This window comes from Salmo salar, chromosome ssa01 (genome assembly GCF_905237065.1).
Source record: "Salmo salar chromosome ssa01, Ssal_v3.1, whole genome shotgun sequence".
NCBI classification, from domain to species: domain Eukaryota; kingdom Metazoa; phylum Chordata; class Actinopteri; order Salmoniformes; family Salmonidae; genus Salmo; species Salmo salar.
Window position 1 is genome coordinate 31,020,030 of NC_059442.1, and position 15,632 is coordinate 31,035,661.

The following is a 15,632-nucleotide window of genomic DNA, read 5'->3' on the forward strand; positions in this document are numbered from 1 at the left end:
ACAGGCGTCCCTCGGCGCTCATTGGAGCGCAATACAGCCGGTGATAGCGCGGTCACCGCTCAGTGATTCACATTAATGACAGATAGGAAATAACAGGTCTTTCTCTGTACAAGTTCATGCCTTACCTACAGAAACCATGAGTCAGTCAGTGGTTGTGCTTCCAAAGGTAGCTGGGTTATGGCTGGATGGCAGGTCCTCCCATAAAGAAAATATACTGAACAAAAATAAAACGCAACATGCAACAATTTCATTGATTTTACCGAGTTACAGTTCATATGAGGAAATCAGTAAATTCATTAGGCCCCAATCTATGAAATTAACATGACTGGGAATACATATCTGCAGCTGTTGGTCAGATACCTTTTAAAAAAAGTGGGCCTCAGGATCTCGTCACGGTATTTTTGTGCATTCAGATTGCCATCCATAAAATGCAATTGTGTTCGTAGTTTATGCCTGCTTGCCCATACCATAACCCCACAATGAGGCACTCTTTTCACAACATTGACGTCAGCAAACCGCTCTTCCACACAACGCCATACACAACGTCTGCGGTTGAGGCAGGTTGGATGTACTGCCAAATTCTCTAAAACTAAATTGGAGGCAGTTTATGGTAGAGAAATTAACATTACATTCTCTGGCAACAGCTCTGGTGGACATTCCTGCAGTCAGAATGCCAACTGCACGCTCCCTCAAAACCTGAGACATCTGTGGCATTGTGTTGTGTGACAAAACTGCACATTTTAGTGTGGCCATTTAATGGTCCTCAGCACAAGGTGCACCTGTGTTATGGCCATGCCGTTTAATCAGCTTCTTGATATGCCACAGGTCAGGTGGATGGATTATCTTGGAAAAGGAGTAATGCTCACTAACAGAGCTGTAAGCAAATGTGCACAAAATCAGAGAAATAACCTTTCTGGGAGTATGAAAATGTATGGGATATTTTATTTCAGTTCATGAAACCAATGCTTTACATGTTGCGTTTATATTTTTGTTCAGTGTATATTTACCTCATCCAAGTGAATTAGGCCTATAATAGATACTGATGCAATATACTGAATACAAATCAGGTGGGGTTAAGGAGTCACCCTGATGAGCTTCATATATTTCAGTGTTTTTTTCCCCCTGTGCTCTCATTATTCCAAAAAGTTGTATCAATTCAAAAATATGCTGCGATGGCACTGCTGACTTGTCAAGAGGGGGAATACCACAAGTGTGTTGAGTACTGAGTGACATCCATAGAGGTTATGCACGGTTTACACATCACAGATCTGACAATATCAAGAATACCATCTAATTATTCAATTGGAACAAAATACAGTTGTGGACAGTAAAACATTTAATGACAAAAAAGGGAAGAAATTCATGCCAGTCAAGTAATTCCCCCAAAACCCACCCATATCTCAGATCGGATACATCTCAAAATTACAGAGGAAATGTGCATAGCGCCATGTTAATCATGCCAGGAAGCAGTAAGGGTGTGAGAAAAGGAAAGGAGGGCTGGTGATTTGACAAGATGAGAAAATGTGATTCAAAGCTACAACTTCTCAAAAATGGCATCCTTGTTTAAATTGCATCAATATCGAAGTCGTCCTCTTCATCAGGCTTGTTCGGTTTTACTGTCTCCACTTTCAGTTCCCGAGCAGAAGAATCATATACAACCTGAGAGAGTATGAGAAAATAATTCTTACATTACAGTAGGTCTTGCATTAGCTGCAATTTTGACTAAACAGATCCTAGTAGCCCACCTCAAACAGTATATAACTGGGAAAGCTGTGAAATCAGGGGATAGTCTAACCAGTACCTCCACATTTTCATCATCCTCTTCCTCCTCTACCTCACTGCCCTCACTCTCTTCCTCCGCCTCCTTCAGCCACCTGATGAAAGGAGACGCCCTCGCATGAATCTCTTTGGCAAGTTCCTTAGAGACATACTTCTTGGACACCTGAAAGAGACAGTCATGAGCAACGAGACTTAGAGAACCGAGCAAACAGACAATTAAACGTCACTTATTTTACAAGACGCTACGTATTAAGCTAAGTGGGGACATTCAAATGTATTGGTGTGCGAGCAATGTACACATTTAACCACACACCTTCTCTGCCCAGGACAGTATGACATCCTCCTCCACTAGGTCAGCATCATACAGGTCTTTGAGCACGACAGGCACACGGGGCAGCAGCTGGGCTTGGTGCAGCTTCACCAGGCACTCAAAGCCTCCCAGGAGGTACTTCTGGGCCTTCTTGTTATTCACACAGAACTGAAGTCATAAGGAACAGTAACAAAACCATGATCAATTTGAGAAGGTTTTGGTCAACTGTCCCCTCTTGAATGCATTACCACTGAGTTATGAGGTTATGACAGAGGTCAAACGTAACAATACGAGTGAAGACTCACACGAAGGAAATGGCGTTTGTATTTCTTGATCTGGTCACGGATGTTTTCGTCAAACAGTAGTTCGCTCAGAATCAGCGGTCCCATGGCCGTCACATCCAGACGCTCTGCCTCCACCAAGATCTCCTTATCTGCTGCATCAATAGCGCAGTCCTCCCTTTTTTGCTGGAGACAGGGAAAGTAACCACAGCAAGAACGCTTTTAACACCATGGTCTTCAAAATAGAGCAAGAAGCCTAGCAACACAGATTTGAGTGTGGAACAGGACTGCTAGGCAACACTTCTTGGTTCCCGGCATAAAATGTTCACTTTTTCATTGTTACCCTATAGGAGATCCTGATCCTGGAGTGCCGCAGGTTAGGGACGTGACAAATGGACAATTTAGCTTAATGTTTAAACTATCATTCCTCTTTGTTTTCCAGTAAAAACGCAAAAAATAAAAAATAATCCACATTTATTTACAATGCAGTATAATGGTTCTATTACCCATGTATGACCGCCTGGACCGGGCAATGAAGTCATCTACCGCAAACCTTTACAGACATAGAACACAGCTACAGTAACATGTCGATAGCGACAATTGTGAGCGTCGCAGACCAAGAAAATAAATAAGTGACAGAATTCTGCTCTCTGGCATAAAATGTTCTGCATTTTCTCCCCAACAATAAACGTGATTATGTGCTGCTGTGTTTTTTTTTTTTTAAATAGCATGGTAGCTAGAGGTTTTATTTCTACTAAATGTCCCGGTATTTAACTAACTTTAAAAGTACTTTTTTAGGAGAGATTGTCTGCCCGCAGGCAAGGCAGCAGGCTGCGCACAGCAACTGAAGATTTGATTGACAGTTCTGGTCGCCTAGTGATAGACATTAGTTCTGCTTCAGAAGCCTCATTCCTTCAGACAAGTACAATGCCCATTCATATCTTCAGAAGTTTTGTCGGCATTTAAAAAGCCGTAGCGCACCCTACCCTAGCAGACAAACATGCCGTAGCTGCAGTGCGTTAATGGGGCCACATTCAATTATGTCTGAAAAGGGTAAATCGATAAAGGCTCCCGGTAGCCTACTGCCATTTCAGATGAGGCAGAGTCGAAGAATAGGCTACCCTGTGCTCGCAAAACTGTCCCGAAGAGGCTGCTGTATCCCGGCAGAATCGGTTTCATTTATTTAACTAGGCAAGTCAGTTAAGAACACATTCTTATTTACAATGACAGCCTACCCCAGCCAAACCCTAACGACACTGGGCCAATTGTGCACCGCCCTATGGGACTCCCAATCACAGCCAGTTGTGATACAGCCCATGATTGAACCAGGGTCTGTAGTGATGCCTCTAGCCCTGAGATGCAGTGCCTTAGACCCGTGCCACTCAGGAGCCCTGTACCATAAAGGCTAAAATATTCTACACACAACAAACAGAAGACTGACCACACATTTGCATCATTAGTGAAAAAGAGAGTAGACAGGCCAACGTGGGTGAGGGGCAGCAGAAACATGCTCATACGTTTTGGTAATGTGCATCTCGCAATGTCTTGTAAATTCACCAAAGTAGCCTAAAAAGTTCCTCTTGTTTTACACAACTTTCCTAGGCCTTTATAGCCTATAACAGAAAATAACTGCACTGCGATTTCAATTAAGTGGGGGGGGGGGGGGATACAAAAACATTGTTTTTAAGTTAGGGATTGTTCTAAACATTAAGGATCCCAACTTCGTTAAAACATTCACACCCTTACCGCAGGTACTGCGGGAGCTTGTCCCAACTACGTCCCACACCAGACCAACTGAGCTAATTGATTAGTTCAGTGACTGACTAAATGCAACACACCTGGTCTGGTTAAATCAAAAACATGAAGTGCTTATAGCACTCTAGGACCAAAGTTACCTACACCATATCAAAGGGAATTTCACAATCACTCACCAACTTTCATTATCCTTGTAATTAGTTTCAGGCACAACTTACTTTGACAAAGTTATAGAATATGTTGACCCGCTCCTCCAGGGTCTTCTCCAGGTCCTCACTGAGGGTCAGGTTCTTTGCATGGGAGCTGATCTCCTCCATCCTTCGTCTCTGTGCCTCCTCCGTGGTCTCCTCTGCCCAATCCTCATCATCTTCACCGTTCTGATACACAACATATTATCACTGGGTCAATGCTGCTAGATGGCAGGCTTGAGATACTGACAAACTAGTCCCTCAGACCAATAATAGCTTGGAGGCGGGTGATGGATGTTTGTTCCCCCTATTCAACCGCTAACATTAAGAACTGGCATGGTTTGTGTACATTAATGAGGATACTCACCATGGCATCAGGGGCATCCATGTCGTTATGGTTCCCAGCCTCTACGCTGCCAGAGCCATTCTCCTTGTCCTTCTTACGGTTCTTCTTATCTTTCTTCTTCTCCACAGACCCAGGTTCATTTTCTGATGAAAAACCGGCACGTTAATTAACTCAATAGGCCACATATCTGACTTGACTTTTAGATTAGTAAGGAAACAAATCGATCATGGGCAAATTCTTATTGTGTGCTTACCTGGTGGGTTTTTGAGGATGAATGTGCAGAGCTTGTGTCGTGTGTCTAGCATGCCACGGTACCCACAGGCCTTACAGGAGTTACCGATTGTTTGTTTCTTAGGATTGATATGCTGCAATAAAGAGGGCAAACAAATTAGCATATTCACTAATGACATTGACTATACCACCAATAACAGACAAGTAATAATTTACCCAACAGACCATAACTGTATTGCAAGACAAAAAGACAATTGATCACTCACTGCAGGGTATGTAGCATACAAAATTAGATCCAAATGGCTGCGGCATGAACAAGCAGAACCCAAAATTACAGATATAGCACAACGTTGGCAGGACATCAAATATATCTATATACAAAAACCTGACCAGGGCTGTGTCATATCTACAGGCCTCAGGAGGGACCTTGATACAACACTACACGGAGTAAAATAAAAAAATACATGATTAACAAAACATTACCGGGAAAACTGACCATCTGTGGCTTTGGTATAATGGTCAAATTACAATTGCAAAGTCCCACAGATCAATGCACTCGACACATTTTATTCCTGTCCCCCTCTACTACCCAAACGTACACCACAAATATGTTCCTCAAATAGTTACCAGATCAGTTTCAGGGTTATCACACTCAGGACACAGCACAAATTTCCGGATAAATACATCTAGCATGTCCTGCAACTTGTTCGCCTCATGGGATCCGTTGACGATGAAGCGGTCATTCTTTGCATCAAACTGGGTCTGAGCACCAAGCTCACAACCAAAAAACTTGGTCGGATCTGCAAGGAGCATAAGAGTCAAAATCAACATGCCCTAAGCCAACGGATGGTTACGCACACTAACATTTAGTCACGTCAAGGTATCAATGTATGGTGCGAGTCAATGTTAGCACTTCAGAAAACACTTGTGGTGGGGAGGTTAACTTACATGTTGGAGGCCTACTCAGTGCCTTTGCAACATCAGTCATGTTGACAATGACGGTCTTGATTCCATTTCCTTTGCCCTCAACCTGGCCACAAAAAAAAACAAATAAATGAGTAGAATCATTTTGCAGATGATCACCATTGAGGCCTGCACATCGCACTGGAAAAGAACTAGACCAAACACAGCCAAAGATAGTCATTCAACATTCTTGATATTTGTAAGTCATTTCTCTTACAGGATCATACTCTACCAGATAGTCACCTTAGCAATCAGACGGGGCATCTTGTAGCGATAGAACTGGTCTGCCACACTGCGGTTGACATTAACAGACATTTTTGCTGGCTACTAGCACTATCTGTAAGATAAAAAGATATTGGAGATGTTTCGGGATCTTCTGTCTGGAAAATAGGGGATGACATAAACGACTGCAAGCGTGCTCCGTCTCTGACATGAAAAATATTTTGCCAAAGTGGCCGCAAGCTCCTTGCTTGTAGACTAGGTTTCCCCCACACAGGTTCCAACAGCTGCACAACAGCTCTGAAAGAAAAGGAGAAAGGCACGGACATCAGCTCTAGTGCCACAGATTCTGATAACTTCCTAGACGGCAATGGCTTTTATTGAAAACCCAAGTAGCCTATGTTACTAAAAGGTCAAGTCATATAATTATAATCTGTATAGGTATACTGTTAGCAACCCAATGTGTCCATAGTGTGGCTCTTATGAAATATCACCGTTGACAATTACAGACCAGACGAAAGGGCAGTCTGACATTTAGCTCATTGCCCTCCAATTCTGACCATGCATTACCATATCGAGGTGGTCAAGTCACGAGTTGAAGACATCAAATTCGGCATCAAAAATTACTCTAACCTACGGAGCTAGCCATCTTCACGACTAGAGTAGTTAATCTCACAGGTCATTGTGTTTGTTAACTAGCTACGCTAGCCAGCCAATTGATTTTGCTTTACCGTTAACTAGCTAATACATTTAACGACACATTCTTTCACTTCGATATCCAAACCACTTACAAACGAGGCTGGGTGGATTAGCAACCAGAAAGCCTGACTGATGAAGCTAGCGTAAGCAGAGTTCAAAACAACTGGGAACTCGGAAATATCCGCCGTCAGGCCGTCCAGAACACCCGACAACTCAGGAAAACCGAGTTCCGACTGGTAAATATCATTAAGAGTCATCCAACTCGGAATCTCCGGCATCTTTCTAGAGTTCCCACTGAAGAGCACTGACGTCATGATTCGACCTCGTTTCCAGTTATCTTGAAAGCGTCATTCATGCCGCGTTCAAAACAACTGGAAATCGGGAGGGGAAAAAAGCGCGCTCCGACTGGGAAAGGTCGATTTGAATTCCACCTCGAGCCTCTTTCTAGAGCTCCGACGTCATGATTTGACCTCGTAAGTGTCCGAGTTCCCAGTTATTTTGAACGCGCCAAAACTACTAGTTGCCACTGATGAGTGCGTCATCAGATGGCACGAGTGATGGGAGACGCCATTTTGATGTTCTTAGTTAAGACGCAAATAATTTAATTTTAAAATATACATACATTTACGATAGCACTTTAATCGTTATATAGTCATAATGCACTCACCGATTTCGTAAAACAAAGACATAAACACACCGCTGGTCGTCCAAGAGGCGCAGTGAATGGTTGCCAATAGCTGTGATGTGTTGCTAGGCTTGTGGTGGCAAAATAAGTGTCGTGAACGTCGGAGGTGACACGATCCAGCAGATTCTTGCCCCTATTGTGAAAATATTCTGGACGCCCTCAGAGTGGGGTTACCTAAGGAAACGCGAAAGTCAGTCAGTAGAAACTTGCTAACTAGATAATGCGGACAGCTAGCACGTTGATACTCTCACGCTAACTTTAGCTAGTTTTTTTGTATGTTGCCTAACTAGCTTTGGCTAAATATAACATATTGATAAAACAATTGCTAGCTAGACAACAGTCAGAAGGTCGACAGTAAAATTGCTTACCTCTCGAAGGTTATTTTTCAATGCTTCTGCTTCTTCTGTGGGGTTTTACTGCAGACTATTGCCGCGTTCAAGACAACTGCGAACATGGAACTCGGGAATCTCCGACATCAGATTTACCGTGCGTTCAAGACAACTGGGAACGCGTTCCGACTGTGAAAAATAGTTTTGAACAGTCATCCAACTCTGAATTCCAAGTCGGAAACTCAGGGATCATCTTAGAGCTTCGACTTCTCCGACCTAAAGATCAGTGATTTCATAATTTGACCGAATTCCTATGGTGTTTTCAAGACAACTAGATTTCGGAATTGGATGACCGAGTAAAAAGTTATTTTTCCCAGTCGTTGCTCGTTATTTTCAGAGTTCCCGGTGTTCTTGAACGCACTGAAGTCGGAGAAGTCCGAGTTCCCAGTTATGCTGAACGCAGCACCATACATCCTATTATGGTGCATGGTCTTACTCATAGAATTAAGGATTTAAAGCTACATTTTTGAGGGGGGTGACTGAACCAAATTCACATATAAATGTGTGTTACAGATTCTCATTGAAAGCAAGTCTAAGAAGCGAAGCTGTATATTGTTTCTATTTGCACTCTTTACAGTGGTGTAGAGTAAAAATACTTTAAAGTACTACTTAAGTTGGTTTTTTTGTGCATTTGTACTTTAATATTTATACTTTTGACAGCTTTTACTTTTACTCCACTACATTCCTAAAGAAAATTATGTACTTTCTACTCCATACATTTTCCCTGACACACAAAATTACTTTGTACATTTTCAATGCTTAGCAGGGCAGGAAAATTGTCTAATTCATGCACTTAGACAAAATCCTTGGTCATTCCTACTACCTCTGATCTGGTGGACTCACTAAACACACATGCTTTGTTTGTAATGAATGTTGGAGTGTGACCCTGGATATCTGTAAATGATAGAAACAAGAAAACTTGTCTCGTTTGCTTAAAATACAAATTAAATTATTTGCATAGTGTATCTTTAATAGGATCTATGGTTTTATGCATATAATAAGGAACTAGTAATTTAATAGGATCTCTATGATTTTATTGTACGGGGCATACCACGTTCACATGTAGTCGGAACTAGGAAATGTTTGCTGATTCATTAATCGCAACACGTGTATAACTGCAACCAGTTAGCGAGTCAGAAATTTCAGAGTTTCCTAGTTCCGACTAGCATGTGAACGCCGCAACAGTCTGCAATTTTGGCCTTTGTCCCATCTCCCGCAACCAAACACCACTAATGTAGAACAAAAAGGTTGATCTGTCCCGTATTTCAGTAAGACATTCCGACCTGTCTCTTGCAGTTACCTTGCGCGTCTGAAAATATAGGCAGGATGTCACAGGATGTCGGTGGCACCTTAATTGGGGAGGACGGGCTTATGGTAAGAGCTGGAGCGGAATCATATGAAATACATGGTTTCCATGTAGAAAGATTAAGGCGCTATCATACACACACATTTGCGTATGTCTTAACTAAGAATATCAAAATGGCGTCTCCCATCACGCGTGCCATCTGATGACGCACTCTGCGGTGCCAACTAGTAGTTATGGCGCGTTCAAAATAACTGGGAACTCGGACACTTACTTACGAGGTCAAATCATGCATTGGCCTAGTGCACTACTGCACATGGCAGTTCCAGTACATTCTACTGACAGAGGACCCCCTGGAAAGTAGATCTGGAGGTATGTCGCCCTGAGCGACAAGAAATGAGCACTGCTCCCGTTTAGCAGATAACAGGCCAGGTTCAGGAGAGAGAGAAACCGCTTCTCCCCCTGCCTGTTGATGTACGCCACTGACGTCCTGTTGTCGGACCTTACCAACAAATGTTGTCCCTCCAATATTGTAAGAAAACTCCTCACCACCAGGAAAACAGCAAGTAGCTCCAGGTAATTGATATGCAGTGCTCTTAGTTCTGTCGATCAAACCCCCCTTTCCGAGTAGCCCACACACTCTCTCCCTGTCTCCTCAGCCCTGAGGCCACCTTAACACTGATAAAAAAAGAGAGAGGCCCTTCTCCAGTAATCCCAATTTTCCTAAGAAGTCAGTGGACAACTGAGTCTGAACTCTTCCGGTGACACTGAGTGTGTTTCCACCCTAGGCAAACAGGACAGCACTTGTGAGTATCATGCCCTAAGCTTACTCTTACCACTGGCCATCTTACTCAAGCAAGGAAGCACAAACTACACAATCAGAGCAGAAGTGCTAGGCTTTTAGAAAACACAAATCCTACCCAAGCAAGGAAGCATTAGCTACACGAGCAGAAAGTAGTTTGCTTTTAGCAAACACAAAAACCAATAACAAGACCCAAAACTCGCAACATCTAGGTGGACGAATAATCTCTCCCCACTAACAGACACCTAAGATGCTTGTAAATTGTGTGAGCTGAAGAGCGAAGAATTGAGGAAATGAATGCGAGCCATGGTGTTATAGCCAGGAAGGCGGGACTTCTGAGGATGGGCTCTGCCCGTTGGGCGTGTTTTCTTCAGGTGAATGTGATTGGTTGTTGACTCCCCATAGCATGTTATGCAGAGTGACCGACTGAAAGGGAACAGACTCCCACTTCTTCCATCCTTCAAAGTTCCATATCTCCTCACTCGGGGTAGTACAGCTCGTGACAGCTTTTCATGTAACTCCATCGCCGAGAAGTCCTCCAATCCCAGAAACCGCTTGGCCGCATCCACAATGATGTCTATCTTTCGAGACCTTTTCTCCACTTTGGCAGTGCCATTGATCACCATAGCCATAAGTACAAAGTCCACCTTCTTAACCTGTAGAATATCTGGGTCCTGCTGATGAGAGCCAACCCCTGCTGCCTGCAGTGAATCCACCACCATTGGCCCTTCAGGACCATTCGCCCCCTCAACCCTCTCGGCAGCCGCTGCATATGATATGTTCTGGTTGGCCCTGACTTTAGCCACCTCATTTTCTTTCACCCTCATCGGGCATTCCAAACATGAAGCAACATGGTTCCCACCACAATTGAAATATTTCACACGATTAAAACTCAAACCACACTCAATGTGATCTCCACAACTTTCACACCTTTGCTTCTTTCATCTACAGACACTTTCCACATGTCCAAAGGCACTATAGTGATTACACTGCAGCAATCTTCACCTCGGTAGGTAGGGACTCTTCACCTCGGTAGGTAGGGTCTCCGCTTTAAAAAACAAATTACAGATAGACTCTTCACTTTCTCTCCATTAACTACTTGATTAATCCAATGTGCATCAATCACTCCAGGGATATTTGTTATTTCTTCCATCTTGACTTCCTATGAACGCCAGATATTACCCCCTTGAGGGGTGCACTGCACCGAAGAGCTACGCACGACACGGTAACCTTCTCGAATCAAGTACACAAAATCAAAACAAGTCCACTTATCGTAATCCTCACTGCATTCACCCATCACTCTTTCCACCAGCTTGGATATTTCAAATGGATTCCTCAGGTTTGGCAACTCAATCCTCCCCTCCCCTCCTCAACAAACCGCACTCCTACAAGATAAGAAGGGGCATTCGCAGAACTACCTGTTTTGTTTCCCAGCACTACTTTGGTCTGTTTTCTATTCTTCTGGACCATTGTCCAATCTTCCTTGCTTTTACCACCATAAGTTTGAAGTTCATCACCGTCTCCAGTTTCCGCCATCTTTCTGAGTTGCCTGTACCTCAACGCCATTGGTCCCACTCAGAGGGAGAATTTCAACTCCATACTCCTTCTCAATTGGATTTGCTAAACTCCTGCGTCCTCTCTCCTCCTTCCTCTCTCTACTTTTGAAAAAGGTCAAAGGTAGGCCTAATCGAGGATAGGCGGCGAGTAGAAGGAACGTTGATGAAAATCCACTTGTATGAAATTACATTTACAGGGGTGAAATCCCCAAATAAATGTGTATATTGATAAAAGAAATGTAGCTAGTGGTGCAAGACATTTTTTAGATAAAAAGATAAATAGCATATTTCTCCTTCCAGAAAACAACAACTGCTTCAAAGGGGGTGTGGCAGATATCAAAACTCTTCCGCGAAGGACTCCGGTAGGATACACATTACCATCCTCGATGAAAGGTGGCTATCAAGGAGGGGAGGACACTCTTCCGTTCACCTACTAACGAATTGACTTCTCAACCACCGACCACTTATTGGTTTCTATGTCACTGAAGATAGAGGCTGGAGGACGAGCTTTTGCCCAAATGACAAAAGGCTCTTGCGTTCTTTCTCCTTGCCTCCTTCTCAAAACCCATTGGAAAAGGTCAGAGGGGATGGACTTCTGGCTTTCTCATACAATGGGATTTGAGAAGAAGGCAAGGAGAGAGGACTCAAGGAGTATGCTATTGAGATTCTCCCAGATGGCTCATTTCCATACAGGATTTACCCCAGTGTTTTACCCAAAAGGTTCAGACTTTTCTGTTTCCATCTATGCGGGCCAGCACCCGTGTCTCACTGGGCCATGGCTCCGGTGGATCTACTTTCACCTGGGGCCAAAGCCAGGCCACTGGTACTTTTCAGCCCTCATTTACATAACAATGGCTCACTGTGAATTTTAACACCTTTACACAAAGCAACCATCTTGGTCTATGCCGCTCTGACATTGCTCGTCCAAATATTTATATATTCTTAATTCCATTCCTTTACTTTAGATTTGTGTGTAATGTGTGTATTGTTGTGAAATTGTTAGATATTACTTGTTAGATATCACTGCACTGTTGGAGCTAGAAACACAAGCATTTTGCTACACCCGCAATAACATCTGCTAAACATGTGTATGTGACAAATAAAATGTGATTTGATTTTGATGATGCAGTGGTTGTTGATTCTGCTCTACCCAAGTTTTTAGTTTCACACTCCTATTGGAAACACAATTACACTTGAATTTACATTAACGTAAAACACTGGCAACACACTGGTGTAGGGGTAAGTTTCCATGGAAATGTTGCAAATGCCTCCTCATTCTTCTCTTTCAATGCTAGACCTATGTAGCCAAAATGTGAACTGTCTGCACAACTGGTTATCCCCGCCCTCCCCTTTCATCCATTGGACAAATCCTTCTTCTTCTTTGATGGGGTTGATGTAGTGGAGTGTGCGTCAGAGACAGGGAGGAAGTAATTAATCCTCCCTGTCTAATCCTTCACTAGAATTCTCTCTATTTACACACAATGACCATATCAAGCAAAATAAAACACAACACACATGTTAAACTATTCAATGGAATAGTACTGATGTTGAGAATACTGGAAATTAGTTTACACAAACAAAAACTTTCTCATTGCAGTTTCAATTCAAATGTATTTGGTGAAGGACCCTCCCTCATATCACTCCCCCAACCCCCAAATATAGTGCCTTCAGAAGGTATTCAAACCCCCTGAATTATTCTACATTTTGTTGTGTTACAAAGTGAAATTTAAATGGATTTAATTGTCATTTCTTGTCAAAGATCTACATAAAATACTCAATATCCAAGTGGAAGAAAAATTCTAACATTTGTAAAAACAAATAATCATGAAAAATAACACTAATATATCTTGATTAGATAAGTATTCAACCCCCTGAGTCAATACATGTCAGAATCACCTTTGGTAGCGATTACAGCTGTGAGTCTCTAAGAGTTTTCCACACCTGGATTGTGCAACATTTGCCCATTATTCGTTTCATAATTCTTCAAGGTCTGTGAAATTGGTAGTTGATCATTGCTAGACAAAAATGTTCAGGTCTTGCCATAGCTTTTCAAACTGTAACTAGGCCACTCAGGAACATTCAGTGTCATCTTGGTAAGCAATTCCAGTGTATATTTGGCCTTGTGTTTTAGGTTATTGTCTTGCTGAAAAGTGAATTTGTCTCCCAGTGTCTGTTGGAAAGCAGACTGAAACAGGTTTTCCTCTAGGATTTTACCTGTGCTTAGCTCTATTACGTTTATTTTTTATCCCAAGAAACTCCCTAGTGCTTACCGATGACAAGCATACCCATAACATGATACAGCCACCACCATGCTTGAAAATACGATAAGTGGTAGTCAGTGATGTGTTGTTGGAATTGCCCCAAACAAAGCTTTGTATTCAGGACATAAAGCTAATTTCTTTGTCATATTTGTTGCAGTTTTCCTTTAGCGCCTTATTGCAAACATGTGCATGTTCTGGAATACAGTTGAAGTCGGAAGTTTATATACACCTTAGCCAAATACATTTAAACTCAGTTTTTCACAATTCCTGACATTTAATCCTAATAAAAATTCCCTGTCTTAGGTCAGTTAGGATCACCACTTTATTTTAAGAATGTGAAATGTCAGAATAAAAGTAGAGAATTATTTATTTCAGCTTTTATTTCTTTCATCACATTCCCAGTGGGTCAGATGTTTATATACACTCAATTAGTATTTGGTAGCATTTCCTTTAAATTGTTTAACTTGGGTCAAATATTTCGGGTAGCCTTCCACAAGCTTCCCACAATAAGTTGGGTGACTTTTGGCCCATTTCTCCTGACAGAGCTGGTGTAACTGAGTCAGGTTTGTAGGCCTCCTTGCTCGCACACACTTTTTTTGTTCTGCCCACAAATTTTCTATAGGATTGAGGTCAGGGCTTTGTGATGGCCACTCCAATACCTTGACTTTGTTGTCCTTAAGCCATTTTGCAACAACTTTGGAAGTATGCTTGGGGTCATTGTCCATTTGGAAGACTCATTTGCGACCAAGCTTTAACTTCCTGACTGATGTCTTGAGATATTGCTTCAATATATTCACATAATTTTGCTTCCTCATGATGCCATCTATTTTGTGAAGTGCACCAGTCCCTCCTGCAGCAAAGCACCCCCACAACATGATGCTGCCACCCCCGTGCTTCACGGTTGGGATGGTGTTCTTCGGCTTGCAAGCATTCCCCTTTTTCCTCCAAACATTACGATGGTCATTATGGCCAAACAGTTCTATTTTTGTTTCATCAGACCAGAGGATATTTCTCCAAAAAGTACAATCTTTGTCAGCATGTGCAGTAGCAAACCGTAGTCTGGCTTTTTTATGGCAGTTTTGGAGCAGTGGCTTCTACCTTGCTGAGCGGCCTTTCAGGTTATGTCGATATAGGACTTGTTTTACTGTGGATATAGATACTTTTGTACCTGTTTCCTCCAGCATCTTCACGAGGTCCTTTGCTGTTGTTCTGGGATTGATATGCACTTTTCACACCAAAGTACATTCATCTCTAGGAGACAGAATGTGTCTCCTTCCTGAGCGGTATGACAGCTGCATGGTCCAAAGGTGTTTATACTTGCGTACTATTGTTTGAACAGATGAACGTGGTACCTTCAGGCATTTGGAAATTGCTCCCAAGGATGAACCAGACTTGTGGAGGTCTACAATTCTTTTGAGGTCTTGGCTGATTTCTTTTGATTTTCCAATGATGTCAAGCAAAGAGGCACCGAGTTTGAAGGTAGGCCTTGAAATACATCCACAGGTACACCTCCAATTGACTCAAATGATGTCAATTAGCCTATCAGAAGCTTCTAAAGCCATGACATCATTTTCTGGAATTTTCCAAGCTGTTTAAAGGCACAGTCAATTTAGTGTATGTAAACTTCTGACCCACTGGAATTGTGATACAGTGAATTATAAGTGAAACAATCTGTAAACAATTGTTGGAAAAATTACTTGTGTCATGCACAAAGTAGATGTCCTAACCGACTTGCCAAAACTATAGTTTGTTAACAAGACATTTGTGGAGAGGTTGAAAAACAAGTTTTAATGACTCCAACCTAAGTGTATGTAAACTTCTGACTTCAACTGTATATTTATTCTGTACAGGCTTCCTTCTTTTCA

At 42.4% G+C, this 15,632-nt stretch overlaps 1 protein-coding gene across 6 annotated transcripts; it reads right to left on the reverse strand.

The window, feature by feature from the left end:
• Positions 1-1,313: 1,313 nt before the first annotated feature.
• On the reverse strand, positions 1,314-8,092 carry LOC106599481 (eukaryotic translation initiation factor 5). 6 transcript variants are annotated; one of them, XM_014190773.2, is made up of 12 exons: positions 7,825-8,045; positions 7,469-7,630; positions 6,097-6,372; positions 5,839-5,920; positions 5,518-5,690; positions 4,913-5,024; positions 4,681-4,802; positions 4,344-4,502; positions 2,395-2,556; positions 2,093-2,257; positions 1,802-1,942; positions 1,314-1,659 (listed from the first exon to the last, which is right to left on the reverse strand). In XM_014190773.2, exons 3-12 carry the CDS (start codon positions 6,166-6,168, stop codon positions 1,564-1,566), a joined length of 1,284 nt encoding a protein of 427 aa, XP_014046248.1. In that variant the 5' UTR covers positions 6,169-6,372; positions 7,469-7,630; positions 7,825-8,045; the 3' UTR covers positions 1,314-1,563. The 6 variants fall into 6 exon arrangements, with proteins under 6 accessions (XP_014046248.1, XP_014046277.1, XP_014046213.1 ...); XM_014190802.2 differs by having other exon boundaries at positions 6,097-6,190; positions 7,439-7,630; XM_014190738.2 differs by having other exon boundaries at positions 7,439-7,630.
• Between the last annotated feature and the right edge of the window lie 7,540 nt (positions 8,093-15,632).

Excerpts from the sequence above, each read along its gene's own strand:
- LOC106599481 (XM_014190748.2), bottom strand. The coding sequence starts at position 6,168 with ATGTCTGTTAATGTCAACCGCAGTGTGGCAGACCAGTTCTATCGCTAC. Across the intron at positions 4,803-4,912 it reads CATCCTCAAAAACCCACCAG|AAAATGAACCTGGGTCTGTG; the intron begins GTAAGCACACAA and ends GTTTTTCATCAG. Across the intron at positions 1,660-1,801 it reads AGGATGATGAAAATGTGGAG|GTTGTATATGATTCTTCTGC; the intron begins GTACTGGTTAGA and ends ATACTCTCTCAG.